This window comes from Nothobranchius furzeri, chromosome 9 (assembly GCF_043380555.1).
Source record: "Nothobranchius furzeri strain GRZ-AD chromosome 9, NfurGRZ-RIMD1, whole genome shotgun sequence".
In the NCBI taxonomy this organism is placed as follows: domain Eukaryota; kingdom Metazoa; phylum Chordata; class Actinopteri; order Cyprinodontiformes; family Nothobranchiidae; genus Nothobranchius; species Nothobranchius furzeri.
Genome location: NC_091749.1, coordinates 60,630,677 through 60,646,748, shown reverse-complemented (window position 1 = coordinate 60,646,748; position 16,072 = coordinate 60,630,677). Strand labels below are relative to the sequence as shown.

Genomic DNA, 16,072 nt, shown 5'->3' with positions numbered 1-16,072 from the left:
CGCCCTGCACCCACGCTTCTTGCGTTTTAGCTCATTTACGATTTGTGGCTTCAGTTGAGGTATCATTTCAGCCTTTACAATGTTAATCAGCTGCTCCCGATTGTAAACCAGCTTGTTGCCATGGTTACACATCATAACAAATCCTCAAAAAGTGAAGAAAATAGCAGTAAAAATCATCTAAGCTTCACAGCACCAGAAACAGAAAAGTAAAATGTCCAAAAAATACAGTTTTTCTTGAGAAACTAGAAGAAAAAATGTCCAAAAAAAGGCTAAACTTACATATAGTCAACAGAGCTACTCCAACATGCAGTCACCCAGAGCAGCGCAGTTCCAGAAGGGGCAAGGGGCATCTAAGGGGCAATCAAGCATGCTGTTTTATCTAAAAATTATCCAATCTGCTGAAGGATTTTATTTAGTGATTTCCACTAGAAAATTTGCTGACGCAGAAAATGATAATCATGAAAGTTTCTGAAAATAAAACCCTTTGTCCAAATATGCCACAACTTGACACCATTTTATTCAAGAGAGAGCGTTCCATTTTATGATCTACTCAAGGTTGCAGGAGGTCCCCAGACTTTTGTCTGTGCTGAAGCTGTGGTGTCTGTAAGACTACATTTGTTAAATAAAAAGCATCTTTAAAATCCCAATAACACAGAGTAGTATAGTTTAAACTTTGTCTAAGAGTCATAACTGTATGTCAGCATAAAATGTTTAAGTAATCACTTTTAACGTATAGGAGTTGGTGTTGGGATCCTCAACTTGCCTTGGACCCAGGCAAGGGGTCTTTAAGGAAAAGAGTTTGGAACCACTGCCCTTCATGCTGGTCTGTTTCTGTGTTAAAAGGTGTGCAGGGAGGTGGATTGAGGGGAAAACACACAGACAGATGAGGACTAAACAAGGTTTAATGTTTAATTACAGAACGGAACAACAATTTCAACACACATTTGAACTCATCCATTTATAAAACTCCAATGACACACCCTAAAGTGTAAAACAAGGAGAAAAAAAAAAAGAACAAAAACCTACACCTGCTATTTATTTATTGCAAATGAAGATCTGTATGGTGTTTAGTATATTTTTCATGTGTGTATGCAGGTGAGAGTTTGGGAAGGGGGGTTCTAGCTTGTCTTGAATGCAATTGCACATGGGTCCTTAAGGAAAATATGTTGGGAGCCACTGATCTAGAATATTGTATTTATTCTTCGGGGACCAGATAAACAAAAGCTGAGTTTAAATCAAAATTAGTCAACTACAATTGTAAAATTCTGCACATATCTAGAGAAATAAGTAATTTGCATGTTGCTTTACCATTAACACACTGCACCTCCAACCATGAGTCTGACAAGCTTATCAAGTTTGCAGAGGACACCACCGTCATTAGACTCATCTCTGACGGGGAAGAGTCTGCCTACAGAATGCAATCGAACAGCTGGTGTCCTGGTGCAGCCACAACAACCTGGCGCTAAACACCCAGAAGACAGCGGAGGTTGTTGTGGACTTTAGGAAGCACACAACCCCCTTTCCCACATAAGCCTGTCTGACATCCCCATCACGATGGTGGACTCATGTTGCTTCCTGGGCATCACAATCGCCCAGGACCTCAAGTGGGAGCCCACCATCACCTCCATCATGAAAAAGGCCCAGCAGAGGATGAACTTCCTGAGGCAGTTGAAGAGATTTCATCTGCCAGCACAGTTGATGAGGCAGTTCTACGCCACAGTCATCGAGTCCATCCTCACCTCATCAATCACCGTGTGGTACACTGAAGCCACCATCAGGGACAAGAAGAGGCTGCAGCGTGTTGTACGCTCTGCTGAGAAGGTCATTGGCAGCTAACTCCCCTCTATACAGGAGCTTTACACCTCCAGGACATTGAGGCGTGCAGGTCGGATAACAGCTGGCCCGCGTCACCCAGACACAATTATTTTTGAACCTCTCCCGTCTGGCCGGAGGCTCAGATTCATCCGAACCAGAACCTCACCATAAGAACAGTTTCATTCCCTTTGCTGTTAGACTCATGAAAGACAATACTAGGGCTGCCCACTCCAGTCGCTTTGTTCCAGTCACATGACCCTGTGTTGTGTTTGTACCTGAGCTGATCTGCTCTGATTAGTACCTACACAGTAGCCATTTCTCTAAGTATTGCCACTTTATATTAATATTTTATCATGGTTATATTCTGTCTTCCTTTGCTTATCTCTTATTTTTATCTTCCTCCTCATCGTCGTCGTCTTCCTCTGCTTATCCGGGTCCGGGTCGCGGGGGCAGCATCCCAACTAGGGAGCTCCAGACCGTCCTCTCCCCGGCCTTCTCCACCAGCTCCTCCGGCAGGACCCCAAGGCGTTCCCGGACCAGATTGGAGATGTAACCTCTCCAAAGTGTCGACCCGGGGGCCTCCTGCCGGCAGGACATGCCTGAAACACCTCCCTGGGGAGGCATCCAGGAAGCATCCTGACCAGATGCCCAAACCACCTCAACTGGCTCCTTTCGATCCGGAGGAGCAGCGGCTCTACTCCGAGTCCCTCCCGAATGTCCGAGCTCCTCACCCTTTCTCTAAGGCTGAGCCCGGCCACCCTACGGAGGAAACTCATTTTGGCCGCTTGTATCCGCGATCTCGTTCTTTCGGTCATTACCCAAAGCTCATGACCATAGGTGAGGATTGGGACATAGATTGACCGGTAAATCGAGAGCCTGGCTGTCTGACTCAGCTCCCTCTTCACCACGACAGATCGGCTCAGCGTCCGCATCACTGCAGAAGCCGAACCAATCCGCCTGCCGATCTCCCGATCCCTCCAACCCTCACTCGTGAACAAGACCCAGAGATACTTAAACTCCTCCACTTGAGGTAGGACCTCTCCCCCGACCCAGAGTTGGCAAGCCACCCTTTCCCGGTTTTATCTTTCTTTCTATCTTTTTGTTGTTGTTTTTTTTTTTGCACCAAGTACTGCAGCAATTTCCTAATGTGATTCTCGCACATGTGACAGTAAAACCCTTTTGATAATGATTATAAGTAAATGGGGGTGTTAAAGTAAGGATAAAACCATGCAGTCTGTTAAACGTGAGTCTTAACTTCCCCAAACCAATAATAAATAAATAAATAAATGTAAAAAAGCAAAAAGCTGCAACTCAGTGATAGCATCCATTGCAAACACTGTGGGTGCACCGATGTGTGTGCGGTTTATCTGATGGTGTTCTCCTTAGCTACAGACATATGGAGCGGCTGGCTAACTGAGTATAAACCCTCAGTTATCTTATTGCTGCTCACAAAATAATATCTAGGAATTCAGAATATCTCTCCTGATGCAGACGAACTCACATCACTTCAGTGTGTTGATAAAGCCAATGTGTTAAAAACCTGCCATGCCTGGATTTGAAGCTCAGCCGTGACAGGAAAAATACCCATTTACAGGTTTTAGGTGTCAGCCGTGAGGTGCTGTATAGAATGATGCTTCTTACCGTTACTGCTGTTGTCGTCTACCAGGATTATCTCTTTAAGAAGGTGGGAAGGTGTCCTGTTGATGGCAGAGTTTATGGACCGCAGGATGACAGACAAGGCTTCGTTCACAAAAATGAACACAATGCTCACTTGAGGGAGGTTCAGAGGATAAGAAATGTTTCTGCACCTATAGGAGAAAAATAGAAAATTCGCTTTCAGGTATTTGCCTGATAAAAAAAATAAATGAATAAATAAAGAATTTAGAATCCTAGCTTGTTGGCTGAGAAGATCAAGATGTGACATTCATTATTTAACATACAGAACTGTTGGCATGAATTATTTTTATATGCAGACTATTAAAACTCAACAATCAGCATGTTTTATAGTGTTGAATGCCACATAAATAGGTCAGAAAAAAGGAGGTAAATAATTGATTGTGTGGTAAAGGGTGGCACGAGTCCTACTCCTTTTTTGTAGCCTCATTAAAATTGATGCAATAAAAATAGACGAATATGCTTAAAGTAACCAGAGTTCGAATCACGGGGGAGCTAAGGGGAGCCCAGTTCACCTAAAACGGTGATGGGCTCCCCTTGAAGCCCTCAACCCAGGGGGAGCCCGAAAAAAGATCCAGTTTCCACCTATTTTATATTATTTATGGACTTCGCTTGCCTGGAATTCTTTTCAGCGGAGAGGACAGAGAGCAGCAGAGCGTTGATACGCTCTGCAGGCAGCTGCGTCCTGCGCATGGCCACAGTAAAATGATCAAAGTGGCGCTACCAAAAAAAGAAAAAATGAACACATGATCCTTCATTTCCACTCATGTTCTGTGCTGCGGAGCTCATCACCCGTGCTTTGGTGATTTCACCTCACTAGTGCGGCCGCTCAGTGCTCTCTCCGCTATTTTTGTGGTCGGTAGATTCCTTTCTTCCTGTTTCTTCCTGTTAAAAGGGAGTTTTCCTCTCCACTGTCGCTGCATGCTTGCTTAGTATGAGGATTGCTGTATAGTCACTGACACTAGTCAGTGACTTGATGCAATTTGCTGGGTTCCTTATATAGGAAACATTATTTCTGATTGGCTTAATGAACTGTGAATTGGAATGTTTATTATGTGAAGTGCCTTGAGACGACTCTTGTCGTGATTTGGCGCTATATAAATAAACTTGAATTGAATTGAATTGAATTGATCTGCTGAGTTCAAAAGTAACTCATGAGGTGAAAAAGTAGGAAGCCACGTAACAGTTTTTTCTGGAGGATTGAGAGAAGATGCAGGAAGAAAAGAGACAGACGGGACAGGAAAATAGTCAAATAAAAGACAAGAAAGCAAAACAAAAAAAGCGCTTGAGAAGGGAAATGAAGTACATTTATCCCACTACACCTTTTCTTTTTTTTTACCTTTATAATGTAATAATTTAAAAGCATGTCATATTTATACATTTATTACAATTCAGACCACCTTCAAAACTCCCACACCCAGGGCTGTTTCAAGGCACTTTGGGGGGCCAAAGTAGGAGACCCCCAATGAGATCCCCGGAAGCCTCTGGGTATTTCCTACCCTGAAGCTGACATTCTTTTAAACATTATATCTCCAAATAAAACTATGTCAGTAATAATGTCCTGCTTTAAACCTTTCATCTGATTGTTCTGACTAATTTGTGTTGTAACTGTGACATTTAATTTATTCCCATCCAACCTGCTAAATGTCACGCTGCCGCTCATAATTCCCTTCCTCTCCTTCCTGCTGTATTTACAGAAAGCTGCAGCTCCGGAGCTGGAAATGGGAAACAGAGATGTAAGGCACGTGTGATTAATGTCTCCCCTGCAACAGTTTTGGATCAGCATACGGCGTCGGTATTAGTGGGAATAAATGGTCCGTAGGGAGTTCAGCACAGCTGAGAGAAATGCCCTGAAGATCTTTAAGCTGCGTAAACTTTCACATGAGGATATTTCCTGAGCCGCTCCTGTAACCTCAGTGATGTGAGCGTGTAAGCTGGCTGGGAAAACGGAACCAGAGCCATCATGGGGGAGTGTCAACAGTTTCCACCAAGCATGAATGTGGTGCTTTATGACCTAGATGTTCACAAAGGCTAAGGAATGTTTCTTTTTTTTTCCCACAAACAAGGGAATTCTGGAGGTTTCCACAGCAGGAATCAGGCGTTGAACAGACCATAGTGATGTATTTTATGCCCCCTAACAGCCCTGTTAGAGAGGTAACACTTCTAATAGCATTTTTCCATTACGGCTGGAAATCACACGGCCTTTCACAGCTTTGTTTTCCTCTGAGAACAACATCCCCTGCAACAAGCAGGAGAAATAGACCCATTTTAAAACAGACCATAAAAGAATGTATGTCTGTTATATTTCAAATATAGAAATTGCACTTTACTGAAACATTCCTCTAAATTACACACACACACACACACACACACACACACACACACACACACACACACATATATGTGTGTATATAGACATTTATATATGTACACATATATGTGTACATATATACTATCTGGTTGTATCAACTAGTCGACTTCACTGCTTTGTGTGTGACTTTTTATGCCTTTCATAGACTAGTCGCCGTCACGTGATAATGACCGATAAGATGCAGTCCTCGGAAAAGACAGAAGGTGACGAGCCCTCCCGACGAGCTGTGCCAGAGCGTCGGTATCTGGCGCCCGTGGTAAAACGGACATTGGAATGAATTGTGACCTTTACCCTCTTGCTATTTAACCTTCCCCTCACCCCCATCCTAACCTTAACCAGCTTACACATGCAAAGCTTTGTTTTGCATTTCATCGTTCCTCTCAAACACGCTTAACAGAAAATTTAGACTGACATACTGGGTAAGGGTTAAGGTGAGGGTGAGGTTAAATAGCAAGTTAAGTTTACAATTCCGTGAAATCTCCGTTTTACCGCGGGCGTCAAAAGGCGACGCGCTGTGCCAGAGTGTCGCCTCCCGACGTGCGTCAGAGAAAAAAAAAAACGCTTGGTCACCCATCGTCAGTTTTAGTCGCTTCAGGTGTGTGACGTCATCAACGACTAGTCAAAGTCGACTAGATTTTCATTACTTGACTGTCGACTAAAAAAAATTAAGTCATGCAGCCCCTAATGTGTACATATTTATGTGTGTGTATGTGCATGATTTTTTTCTGATTGAAAACATAGAAAAATAATTGTCCATTTTTATGAAGAATCAAATATGTTTTAGATGCGATGGAAGTGTTTAAATATGTAATTAGTAGATCAGCTGTTACAAATATTCTCATGGTTTTGATGCCATGACAAAAAGTGACAAAGCAACAGGAAATACAGAAAGCTATTGAATCTGCTTAGAGGCACAAAGAAAATGCATAATAAATCTATTTATACTTCTACCTAAAAAGAGCATTTCGATTCTGCAATTAATGAACTAAATGAGGGGTTCACACAGTTATTTTTGTTTAAATCATCTTTCTCCATCCTAAATCTATGACATGGCCAGGGGGAATAAAGTTAGTTGGCACAGAATGAAAATGATATTAGAATAAATAACAGCTTCATGATCCAGCATGGATTTATTTATTCTTTTTAGCTCTAGAACGTACACTTAGTATTTGTTTTCACACATATTAATTATGAAGAGAAACTAAGACCTAAACTTGCTATGATTTATCCCACCTTTGCCATCAACCCAAAAATTTAGGATACTATAAATACACACACACACACACACACACACACACACACACACACACACACACACACACACACACACACACACACACACATATATATATATATATATATATATATATATATATATATATATATATATATATATATATATATGGCAACACTTAAAAACCAGAAGTGATGGCGCATGCCTAGGGAACTCGTTACAGGGTTGGAGCCAAAACCGAAAATGCTCTGAGTTCAAATGAATTAGATGATTTGCATCAATTTCCTAAACTAATCGCTGAAGTTCTTAGAGTAGTGCTTTTCCGGTTCTTCCCATTATGTGTTGTGCTATAGGTAAAAAAAAAATATATATATATACATTTTTTGTTTTACTAAACTGTGTAAAAATAAGAAGAAAATGGATAATGATCACTGAAGGTGTTTTACAGTGGACTTGTACGGTGTGGTGGTTGGGGTGGGAAGATGTTTGCACCATCATGCCATTCCCTGTAGATAACATTTAACTCCAAAACACACCTCCAACATGCTTCATTTTCATTTCAGATTTTAAGTACAAGCTGCATTTTGACTGTAACAGAGCGGCCAGCACACACTCCAGGCCAGAATCATACTGAGATGCTCTGGGAGCAGCTTGACCTTAGGAAGGTCCAGTCAAGCCACTCCATCATGTGGGAAATGTTCCATTAACCACGGAAGGAAATCTAATCAGACAACCTTGAAAATATCCATTAAAATACTAATTTCTACCTCACAATGTCTCTATGTCTTATTCATTTGCTAAACTTCCTAGTCTGACTAGTTTAATGGAAAACACCCCCAACCTCTGGGTCTAGAGTATGACCAAATACTTTCCACTGGGGTGTAAACAGTCTTTGAACTCTATCTAGTCTTACCCATCAGGCCTGAGGTCGGGTATTGGCCGACTTAAAGAGAGACGATTGCTGAGGTAGGCATTATATCCGTAGTACTGGAACATCTTCAGCGCCACTCGCCGGTTGTCGGGACTGAGCTCCTGACCCCAGTGAGCGAACAGCGATGAGTCAGAGAATGATGTGTCCGGCTGGCCGTCTTCACCACGCCCCGGTGTCTCTAGGAGGCACAGGAAGACACAACATATGATTAGTTGTCCAGGTCACAGCATCATGACCTCCGGTGTAGCTCTACAGAGAGCATCTTTTAGTCTCTGCATAGGAATAATAATACTTATGATAGGGATGAATGCTGTAATAAGGGTTATTTAAAGACAGACTGTCCTCCACAGACGATCACCATGAGAAGCTCTCCTGGTTGTTTTTCTGTTGCACTGTTTAAAAGGGCTGGAACAGAGTAAGATAATAACTTTACAGTTTGATAAATTCTACATTTTTGTTTGTGTTTAAGACTCGGTTCATGTCCAGATTTCATAAAACACAGCTGGCATCTTGTAAACATTCTGTACTGCATCCAGGACACTTGGCTGCACTTTCAGCCAAACTCCTGCATTTAAAATTCAGGGCCATTTAATTTACGGCAAGTAGTTTAAATTCCAAAAAACAGAACATGAGGTGGATGAAATCTTCTCTAGAGGCAGGTGCGCAGATAGGTTGGAGGACGGGGGTGAGGGTTGGGACTGTCCCCCCCCCAGATTCAGATTGACTCCGATCCCTCCCCTCCACTTATAAGGCCAGAAAGAAAACAAAACTGGAGGTTAAGCGCTTGAAGCTCCTTTTTCCAATTACACTGAATGCAGCATGACGTAAGCAAACACCGACTTCAGAGGCACCAAAGTGGTTGCTGCTAGAACGCAGGATGAAGCAACAATTATTGAGTTTTTAAAAAAGACCAACAGTGTAAGTAGGCTGGACTAATCTGTCTGTTTATGCATGTTGGGTCTAGTTTCAGTACATTGTTGCTGTCAGTGTTGGGACTTACTCGTTATAAGCGCCAAAGCCGCAATATTATGACAAGCGTCATCTTTGACTTGAACAAGTCACATCTACAAATATGATCCCTCATTGAGTTACTACTTTGCACCAGAAGATAGTGGAGATGTGTAACCTTCAGGCTGAGCAAAGTTTGGGAGTTTTGAGTTTGAAAAACGCCTCCCGCTGAGTCGGGGAGAGGTGGAGATGAGCGCAGCATGACGAGGGCAAATATTAGCAGGATGAAACTTACAATTGCTGGCAGGTCTGGTCTTTGCTGACTGATCACTTTGTCTGGTCATGACCAACTCCGACTATGGAGCAGAATATTGACTCTGATGAACAAATTCACTCATCCAGCCGGAAAGATGGACGCTGCTGCAGCGCGCATCATCAGACAGCTGGTGCTGCATGAGAGATGTATGGAGTTTACAAGCTCCAAACGTTGGGTTTGATGTTTGCTTAGCCTTCTTTGGATGTGATGTATGTAGAAATTATGGTAAAAACACCGCAAACGTGACAGACGTAGAAACAATATTTTAAAAAAGCCGTTAAAAGGGACAGAGGCCGATGCGTTAGATATGGAAGTCAAAATGTGCCGCATAATCATAAAAATGAAAGTAAAATATAACATTCAAAACGAGCTTTATGTATATATAAATTAAAACTTTCCAAATATTATGAAAATTTTGAAATTATGTAAAAATAAGAAAGAACATCTGTTGGTCAGAGGCTGAAAAGTTTGGGAACCACTGCTAAGTGATAAGTGAATATTGTTTTTTATTATATTTAATGTGCAGGTTTTTTTTACATAGGGCTTTTTATGTTTTCTGTAAAGATTGTAGGGCTGGGTGATATGGCCAAAAATCAATATCACGATATATTGAGGATTTTACCTCGATAACGAAAAATGGACGGTAACTACAGGTATGCGCAGAAACAAAAGTTGTACACTAGATGCGGCTGTCACGTGTATTACGTCAAGGTGATATAGCTTCTTAAAGGGACACGAACATTGCCAACCTATACACATCTATTCATTTTTTTATTATAAAATGTATTGACATGGGAAGAATGATCTTGATAAGGGTCAGACATTTTGATAACGATACATTTTTGATTTATTGCCCAGCCCTAAAAGATTGGTATGCTGAAAATCAGTTAATGTTTAAATGAAACATGTTTCTCAAAGCATGAGGTTTTGGTTAGTAATTGATTGGGAGAATAACAAATGACTGATTTGGATAGTGTTGATCAGGCAGAGCGTTGTTGCCAGCGTTCCACTGCACAATGGCTTCAAACACGTATATAATAGTTATTTTGTAAACCATTGGATAAAATTACACAAACTGACTGAGCTCTAGTTAAGGCTCTTGCAATTGTTTGTGTATTTGTACGTACGTAGATAGATAGATAGATAGATAGATAGATAGATAGATAGATAGATAGATAGATAGATAGATAGATAGATAGATAGATAGATAGATAGATAGATAGATAGATAGATAGATAGATAGATAGATAGATAGATAGATAGATAGATAGATAGATGATAGGTGCGTGTGTGTGTGTGTGTGTGTGTGTGTGTGTGTGTGTTTGGGGGAGGGTACATTAGAACTTTGTCCCCCCAGTTTGAAAATCCTATCTGCGCCCTTGTCTAGAGGTATGCAGTAAAAGTTTCCTTGCTACACCAGCAGGATAATAATAGATCACCCTGAGAATCTACAAGTATCACTGAACTTCCTGCTTATTTCTCAGATTATAGAAGCAAATATTTAGACTTTCTGTCCTTGTTTAGGGCGTGTGCAACAGTCAAGTTTGGGTTTTAATTTTGTTTTATTTGTAACAAATAATGGTTGATGATAAAGAGTTTCATTCTGTAAGTAACATGTTCATTTGCCTCAAAACTGCCGTGTTGCCATCTCCTCAGAAAGGAAGGTAACTATTGGCTGTCATAAAAGCTACTTTCTGATGTCATCATCCAGTTTGCATGTATGACTGCGGCCTTGTGAAACGTCAACGTACGGACGATTGTATCAAGGTACACTCAAGAGTTCCCGGATGTGTTATTGCTCCGCCCACTGCATCGAGGATGCGTTGGATGCATCCTTCTGCGGACTTGAGCCAGCAAGTTATCCCATAATGCATTGCATTGCAGAGGAGATAGCTCATAACTGTAGTGTTTTATATCAGAAATAGAAATAAAGAAATTTAAAGTTGTCTGTTATTGAGAATAATTGTGTGTAAACTGTAAAATTTGCTCTGTGTATTTTTCAGACTTCAAGATCCTTCAAAATGCTAATTAGCTAACCCACAATCAAAATATAAGCAGCATTGTCTTAAATAGCTCTGTTTTGATAAGAAACTTTTTTCTTTATTTAACAGCAAGAAATGCTGGTATTTGATCAATTTTGATCAAAAGTGAACCAAATATTATACAAATAATATGTACTCATTGTTGTTATATACTTCTGCCAATGGTGACTTCATGCAAACAAAATTCATTTGCAGTTTAGACAATGAGGGGTACACATCTCCTGCACTGAGTGTAGCTGAGGAGGGCTGCTGCATGAAGACTGGGCCACCGTGACTGCTTTGGGATAGATGAGGGGCCAACGGCAGCTTGTTGGGAAAAAATTGTCTCCTAAAATCCCAGAAAACGCAAGAAAACACCAAGGGTTTTCTCAAGGCCAAGGAACCTTGCCTTGATGTCTTGGCCCCGCCCCGGTTGCCTAGGAGATACGTCATCGGGAGCCGCCAAGACGTGTTCCAATGTTCATGTTCTACCGAGGCATGTGTTGGTTTGTTAGCCCTTTTAGCTAGCTGAGCAAGGGCACACGGGAGGTGTCTTGTAGCCTAGCCTTGGTCAAAAATTACCCAGAATACACCACGGTATTTTCAAAAGGATGGCGGATCAGAAGCCGGCAGCTACTTCTGGGACAATTTTCAAGTTTAAAAGTAAGTCAACTAATTGAAAATGTTTTTTTAAGAGCCAAAGAAGTTATCTATTGTTGGTTATACAACAGTTAGTTCCGACCGAGTGATTTGATTGGTCAAGAGACTTTCCAAGAGTGCTGTTTACAAACAGTATCACTCCGCTGTGCACAGGCGTTCTAACAGTTATTGTAGAAAATGTTTGGGTTGCTTAGCAACAGCCTTGTCTGAGTTTCTTGTGTTGGGACTATTTGTGTTGGCGGAGCCTGATAAATTATTAAAGAAATGAAGAAATCATAATATGTTGTAGCTTATTGTTGCTATAAAAAATAAAATGAGCAGGTAGAACTGTTGTTACTACCTGCTAGCCACCAAAGCTGCAACTACTAAGCATCTAATTAAGCAATATCACACTCGAGGTCATGCGTTGTTGCTGAATATCAGCAGTGGTGTGATTATCAACGGCACTCGGCTTGTGGCCTCTTGCCTACGACCGAATCCCACCAGTGCTGATATTCAGCAACAACGCATGACCTCGAGTGTGATATTGCTTAATTAGATGCTTAGTAGTTGCAGCTTTGGTGGCTAGCAGGTAGTAACTCACATATATTTGATTGAATTACCATATTCATAATTTAAAAAGTAAAAGTCTCGTTATAAATTTATATTGAAACTAATGCTTATAAAATATAACGTTGTCTCCCGTGTCACGTGACATTACATGGCCGCCATGGAAGCCACGATCATGTGATGCAAGTCTGTTCCATTTTACCGTTTTCTTTGACCAAGGAAGGACAGTGTCCTCGTAAGCAAGGCGCCTGGCCTCACAAGACATCGCCTTGCAAGGCCAAGTGCCTTGACATTAAGAAACACCCTAAATTTGTTGCTGTTTGTCTGCATAAAAAGCTGTTAGAAGAGTCAAAGATATTGCCCAGTTGACAAAACCAAACAGATATTTAACAACTGTCTGAAACAATTTAATCCTTTACTACAGACAACGATGTGTCTCTAATCAAATTGTGTACATATTTACCTCCAAGTCATGTCAAGTTTCTAATTCCAATGTCCTAATCAGCTGGAAATTTAATATGATAAAAACCAGCCCTAGTTTCATGTGCTGATAATTTAATTAAAAGAGCAGACTTCCTTCCCTGGCAGCATACTGAGGCTATGGAACAATAAAATGAAGACACATTTTACTACAGATTTAATTTTATTTCATGCTGCTGCAGACAAGCTGAGGATATGAAGGATGAGTCACAACCTAAAAGCCACAAACAGCTTTTCTTTCTTCTAACAGTAACATAAAATGCTAAATGAAAGAATATAATAAAGGTTAAATAACAGAAGAAGAAGATATAATTTCTATAGCGCCTCTCAAGATAAAAATCACGAGGTGATTCACAAAAACAAAAAATGTAAAAATATAAAAAATAATTTAGAAAATGGTTAAAAATATATTTAAAATGAGCAAAAAATAGACAATTGTGATAAAAAATGTTAAGAAAGAGAGAGTGAATAGGAAAGATGGAAACCAGTGGATCCTGAGGAAGGTGGAATAGGTGGGGAGAGCAGAATAAAGAGAGAGGTCATACAAGTGAGTGTTCAGCTGCTTTTTAAAGGAGACCACTGAGTCCACTGATCTCAGGCTCAGGGGGAGAGAGGTCCAGAGTCTGGGGGCCACAGCAGCAAATGATCTGTCACCTTTGGTCTTTAGCCTGGTGCTGCACAACCAGTAGGCTTTGATCACTGGACCTCAGGGACCTGCTGGGGGTGTAGGGACTAAGCGTGAGGAGATGAAGGTGTGGATAACTGTCTCAAGTTCAGAGTGGGACAGAATGGGACTCAGCAATGTTCCTGAGATGGAAGAAGGAAGAGCGAACAAGAGAACTGACATGAGAATCCAGGGTGAGAGCTAGGTTTATTGTGACAAATGTTCACGGGAGATTTTGAAAAGACAGAAAAGTGAAGTTTGAGTGTTTGTGTTTAAAGCAGATTGTATTTTCAGCAGACTGGGTGTAGTTAATATTTATGAGCAGACTGTTTTAACATCGAAATGACAAAATGTGTCTGTGAGACAACAGAGGGGAGGAAGGTGAAAGGATTACACGATGAGCCAAAACAGGAGGAACTTCATCTGAAAAGGTAGAGGATTACAATGTTTTCTTCTAAATAAATTAAAAAGAAAACCATCGTAAGTTTGTTAAAACTTTGTTTAAAAGTAAAAGCACCTCTTTCACAGTCACGCTTTAATCGAAAAGTATAAGAAAACAGATTTGTGGATTGCAGCTTGTTGCGTTTGGAGCAGAATGTGCATACTGACACTTGTTCATCACTGAAAACCAGAACCGAACTGAATAATAATGGGAGAAGGATGTCTGGTGTGATATACTGTATCACCATTTTATTTGATTTGCATCATGTGGACAGCTGTGTGCGTCATCTATCTGACAGACAGCTGCAGCCTGCAATGTGGAGAAGAATATATAACAGCTAAAGTCGAGAAATGCTCGATCGTCTGCAGGAAAACCTTGAATCTTGACATCAACATGAAGGATTTCTGGTGTTTGTTTCCTGACGTGTACATAAAAAACACCTGTTTGTTGCAACATGATTTCTTAATGTGACAACGTGCAGTTTCCCTGGCAATAAGGGGCAGTACATTCCTAAATCATTGCAAGCAAGAAGTATTTTTGTGTTCAAGTAAGACCAAACGGCTGTTCAGCCTGATTTATACTTCTTCGTGAGCTCCGAGTGTCGGAAAGGTTTTCACATTCAAACTTCCGTTCACGCAGAGGAGTGTTGCAAAGCAATTCTCCACCAGGACAACAGAAGGCGTAGCTCTTTTCTGTGGTATCCTGCCACCATAACACTCATGCATCCAATCCACGATAGTGTATTTACTAATGTGTTTGTTTATTTCAGAGACTTTATAACACGGAAAAATTTGTCCTTCATTCTCCTCCACCTCTTCATGCGGTCGCCACCTCTAAACCCACATTTTCCGTCGTTTCCGTCCACGTTTGCTCTGTATTTTGTACTTCTTCGCTCACGGATGAATAAATGTTCTTATTATTTGAATTTTTCCACGATGCGTTCTTCAATCTGTTCTGGGTCTGCTGCTAAATGTCTGTTTACTTTTTAACGGAGCTACAGCGGTGCTGGTGACGAACATACAGGAAGTGGCCTCCTGACCAATCACAAGCTTGCGGTCTCTGTCACTTTCGACAGATGTTTAAAATTTTGGGCATGTCTCCGTCACCCTCTGTGAGCCAATTGGAGAGGCCTTGCTCCGACGCATCATGGCATTGCGTGTCTCCACACCGACGCAGACGGAGAAGTGTATTTTACACCCGATTTTTATGGTCATATGTTACGAAGCTGCTAATGTTTTCAACAACTAGGCATCATTCAATTCATTATAAACAACATTCTGATGGCTATTTCCAGAAATTAATGGTAAGAACTACACATTGTCTCTATACTAGCAGCTGTTTCTTTCATTCCCAAGCTGAAAAGCAAACACAAAAGCAAAATTCAGGTAGGAAACAAGGAAAAGTTGTAGCTGACTTTGACTCCAAGTAACCAAGATCAAAATCTGATCGAACCATTGCTCTCAAACGACTTAAAGGACCTGATGCTGACATTTCTGACAGAAGCAAACAACTTCAGGGGTCGTCTTGAGCCTCAGAATGTCAAAAGTGCTCTGTTAATACAAAGAATCATGCTACAATCTTTGTGTGTGCTTTATGGATGAGTATCTAGGAGAAAATTCCCTCCATTTTATTATAAAGGTTAATTACATGCAAATCTTGCTCCCCCCAACTGATTCTAAATTGCTTTTCTAGGGTAATGGGAATAGTTTGGGGAAAAATACATTTTGTTTCATTTCATGGACGCTAAATGTGATATAACACCCAGGGAATAATTCTTTTTCTCTAAAGTAAGTTCACAAGACCCTAATTATAATCAAAATGAAGCTATTTTCTTATTTGTTTTATTATAACCAAGCTGTTTGAAGCTCAGCTGGCTGCATGCTTGGTGCAAAAAGTACAGTATTTGTGTCCCACTTACCTCTAGTATTAATCTCTAAATAAAAAAAACACAAGAACTTTTTCCAGCA

The 16,072-nt window shown here is 40.8% G+C and overlaps 1 protein-coding gene across 1 annotated transcript in view; it reads right to left on the bottom strand.

Annotated features, from left to right (window-relative positions):
- The window catches only part of galnt18b (UDP-N-acetyl-alpha-D-galactosamine:polypeptide N-acetylgalactosaminyltransferase 18b), a 166,534-nt gene that overhangs the window by 89,539 nt on the left and 60,923 nt on the right, over positions 1–16,072 (bottom strand). The window contains exons 2-3 of the mRNA XM_054732061.2: positions 8,008–8,203; positions 3,457–3,623 (exon numbers count right to left, since the gene is read on the bottom strand). Of these exons, the coding sequence (XP_054588036.1) occupies positions 3,457–3,623; positions 8,008–8,203 (363 nt within the window). The remainder of the gene's footprint in view (positions 1–3,456; positions 3,624–8,007; positions 8,204–16,072) is intronic.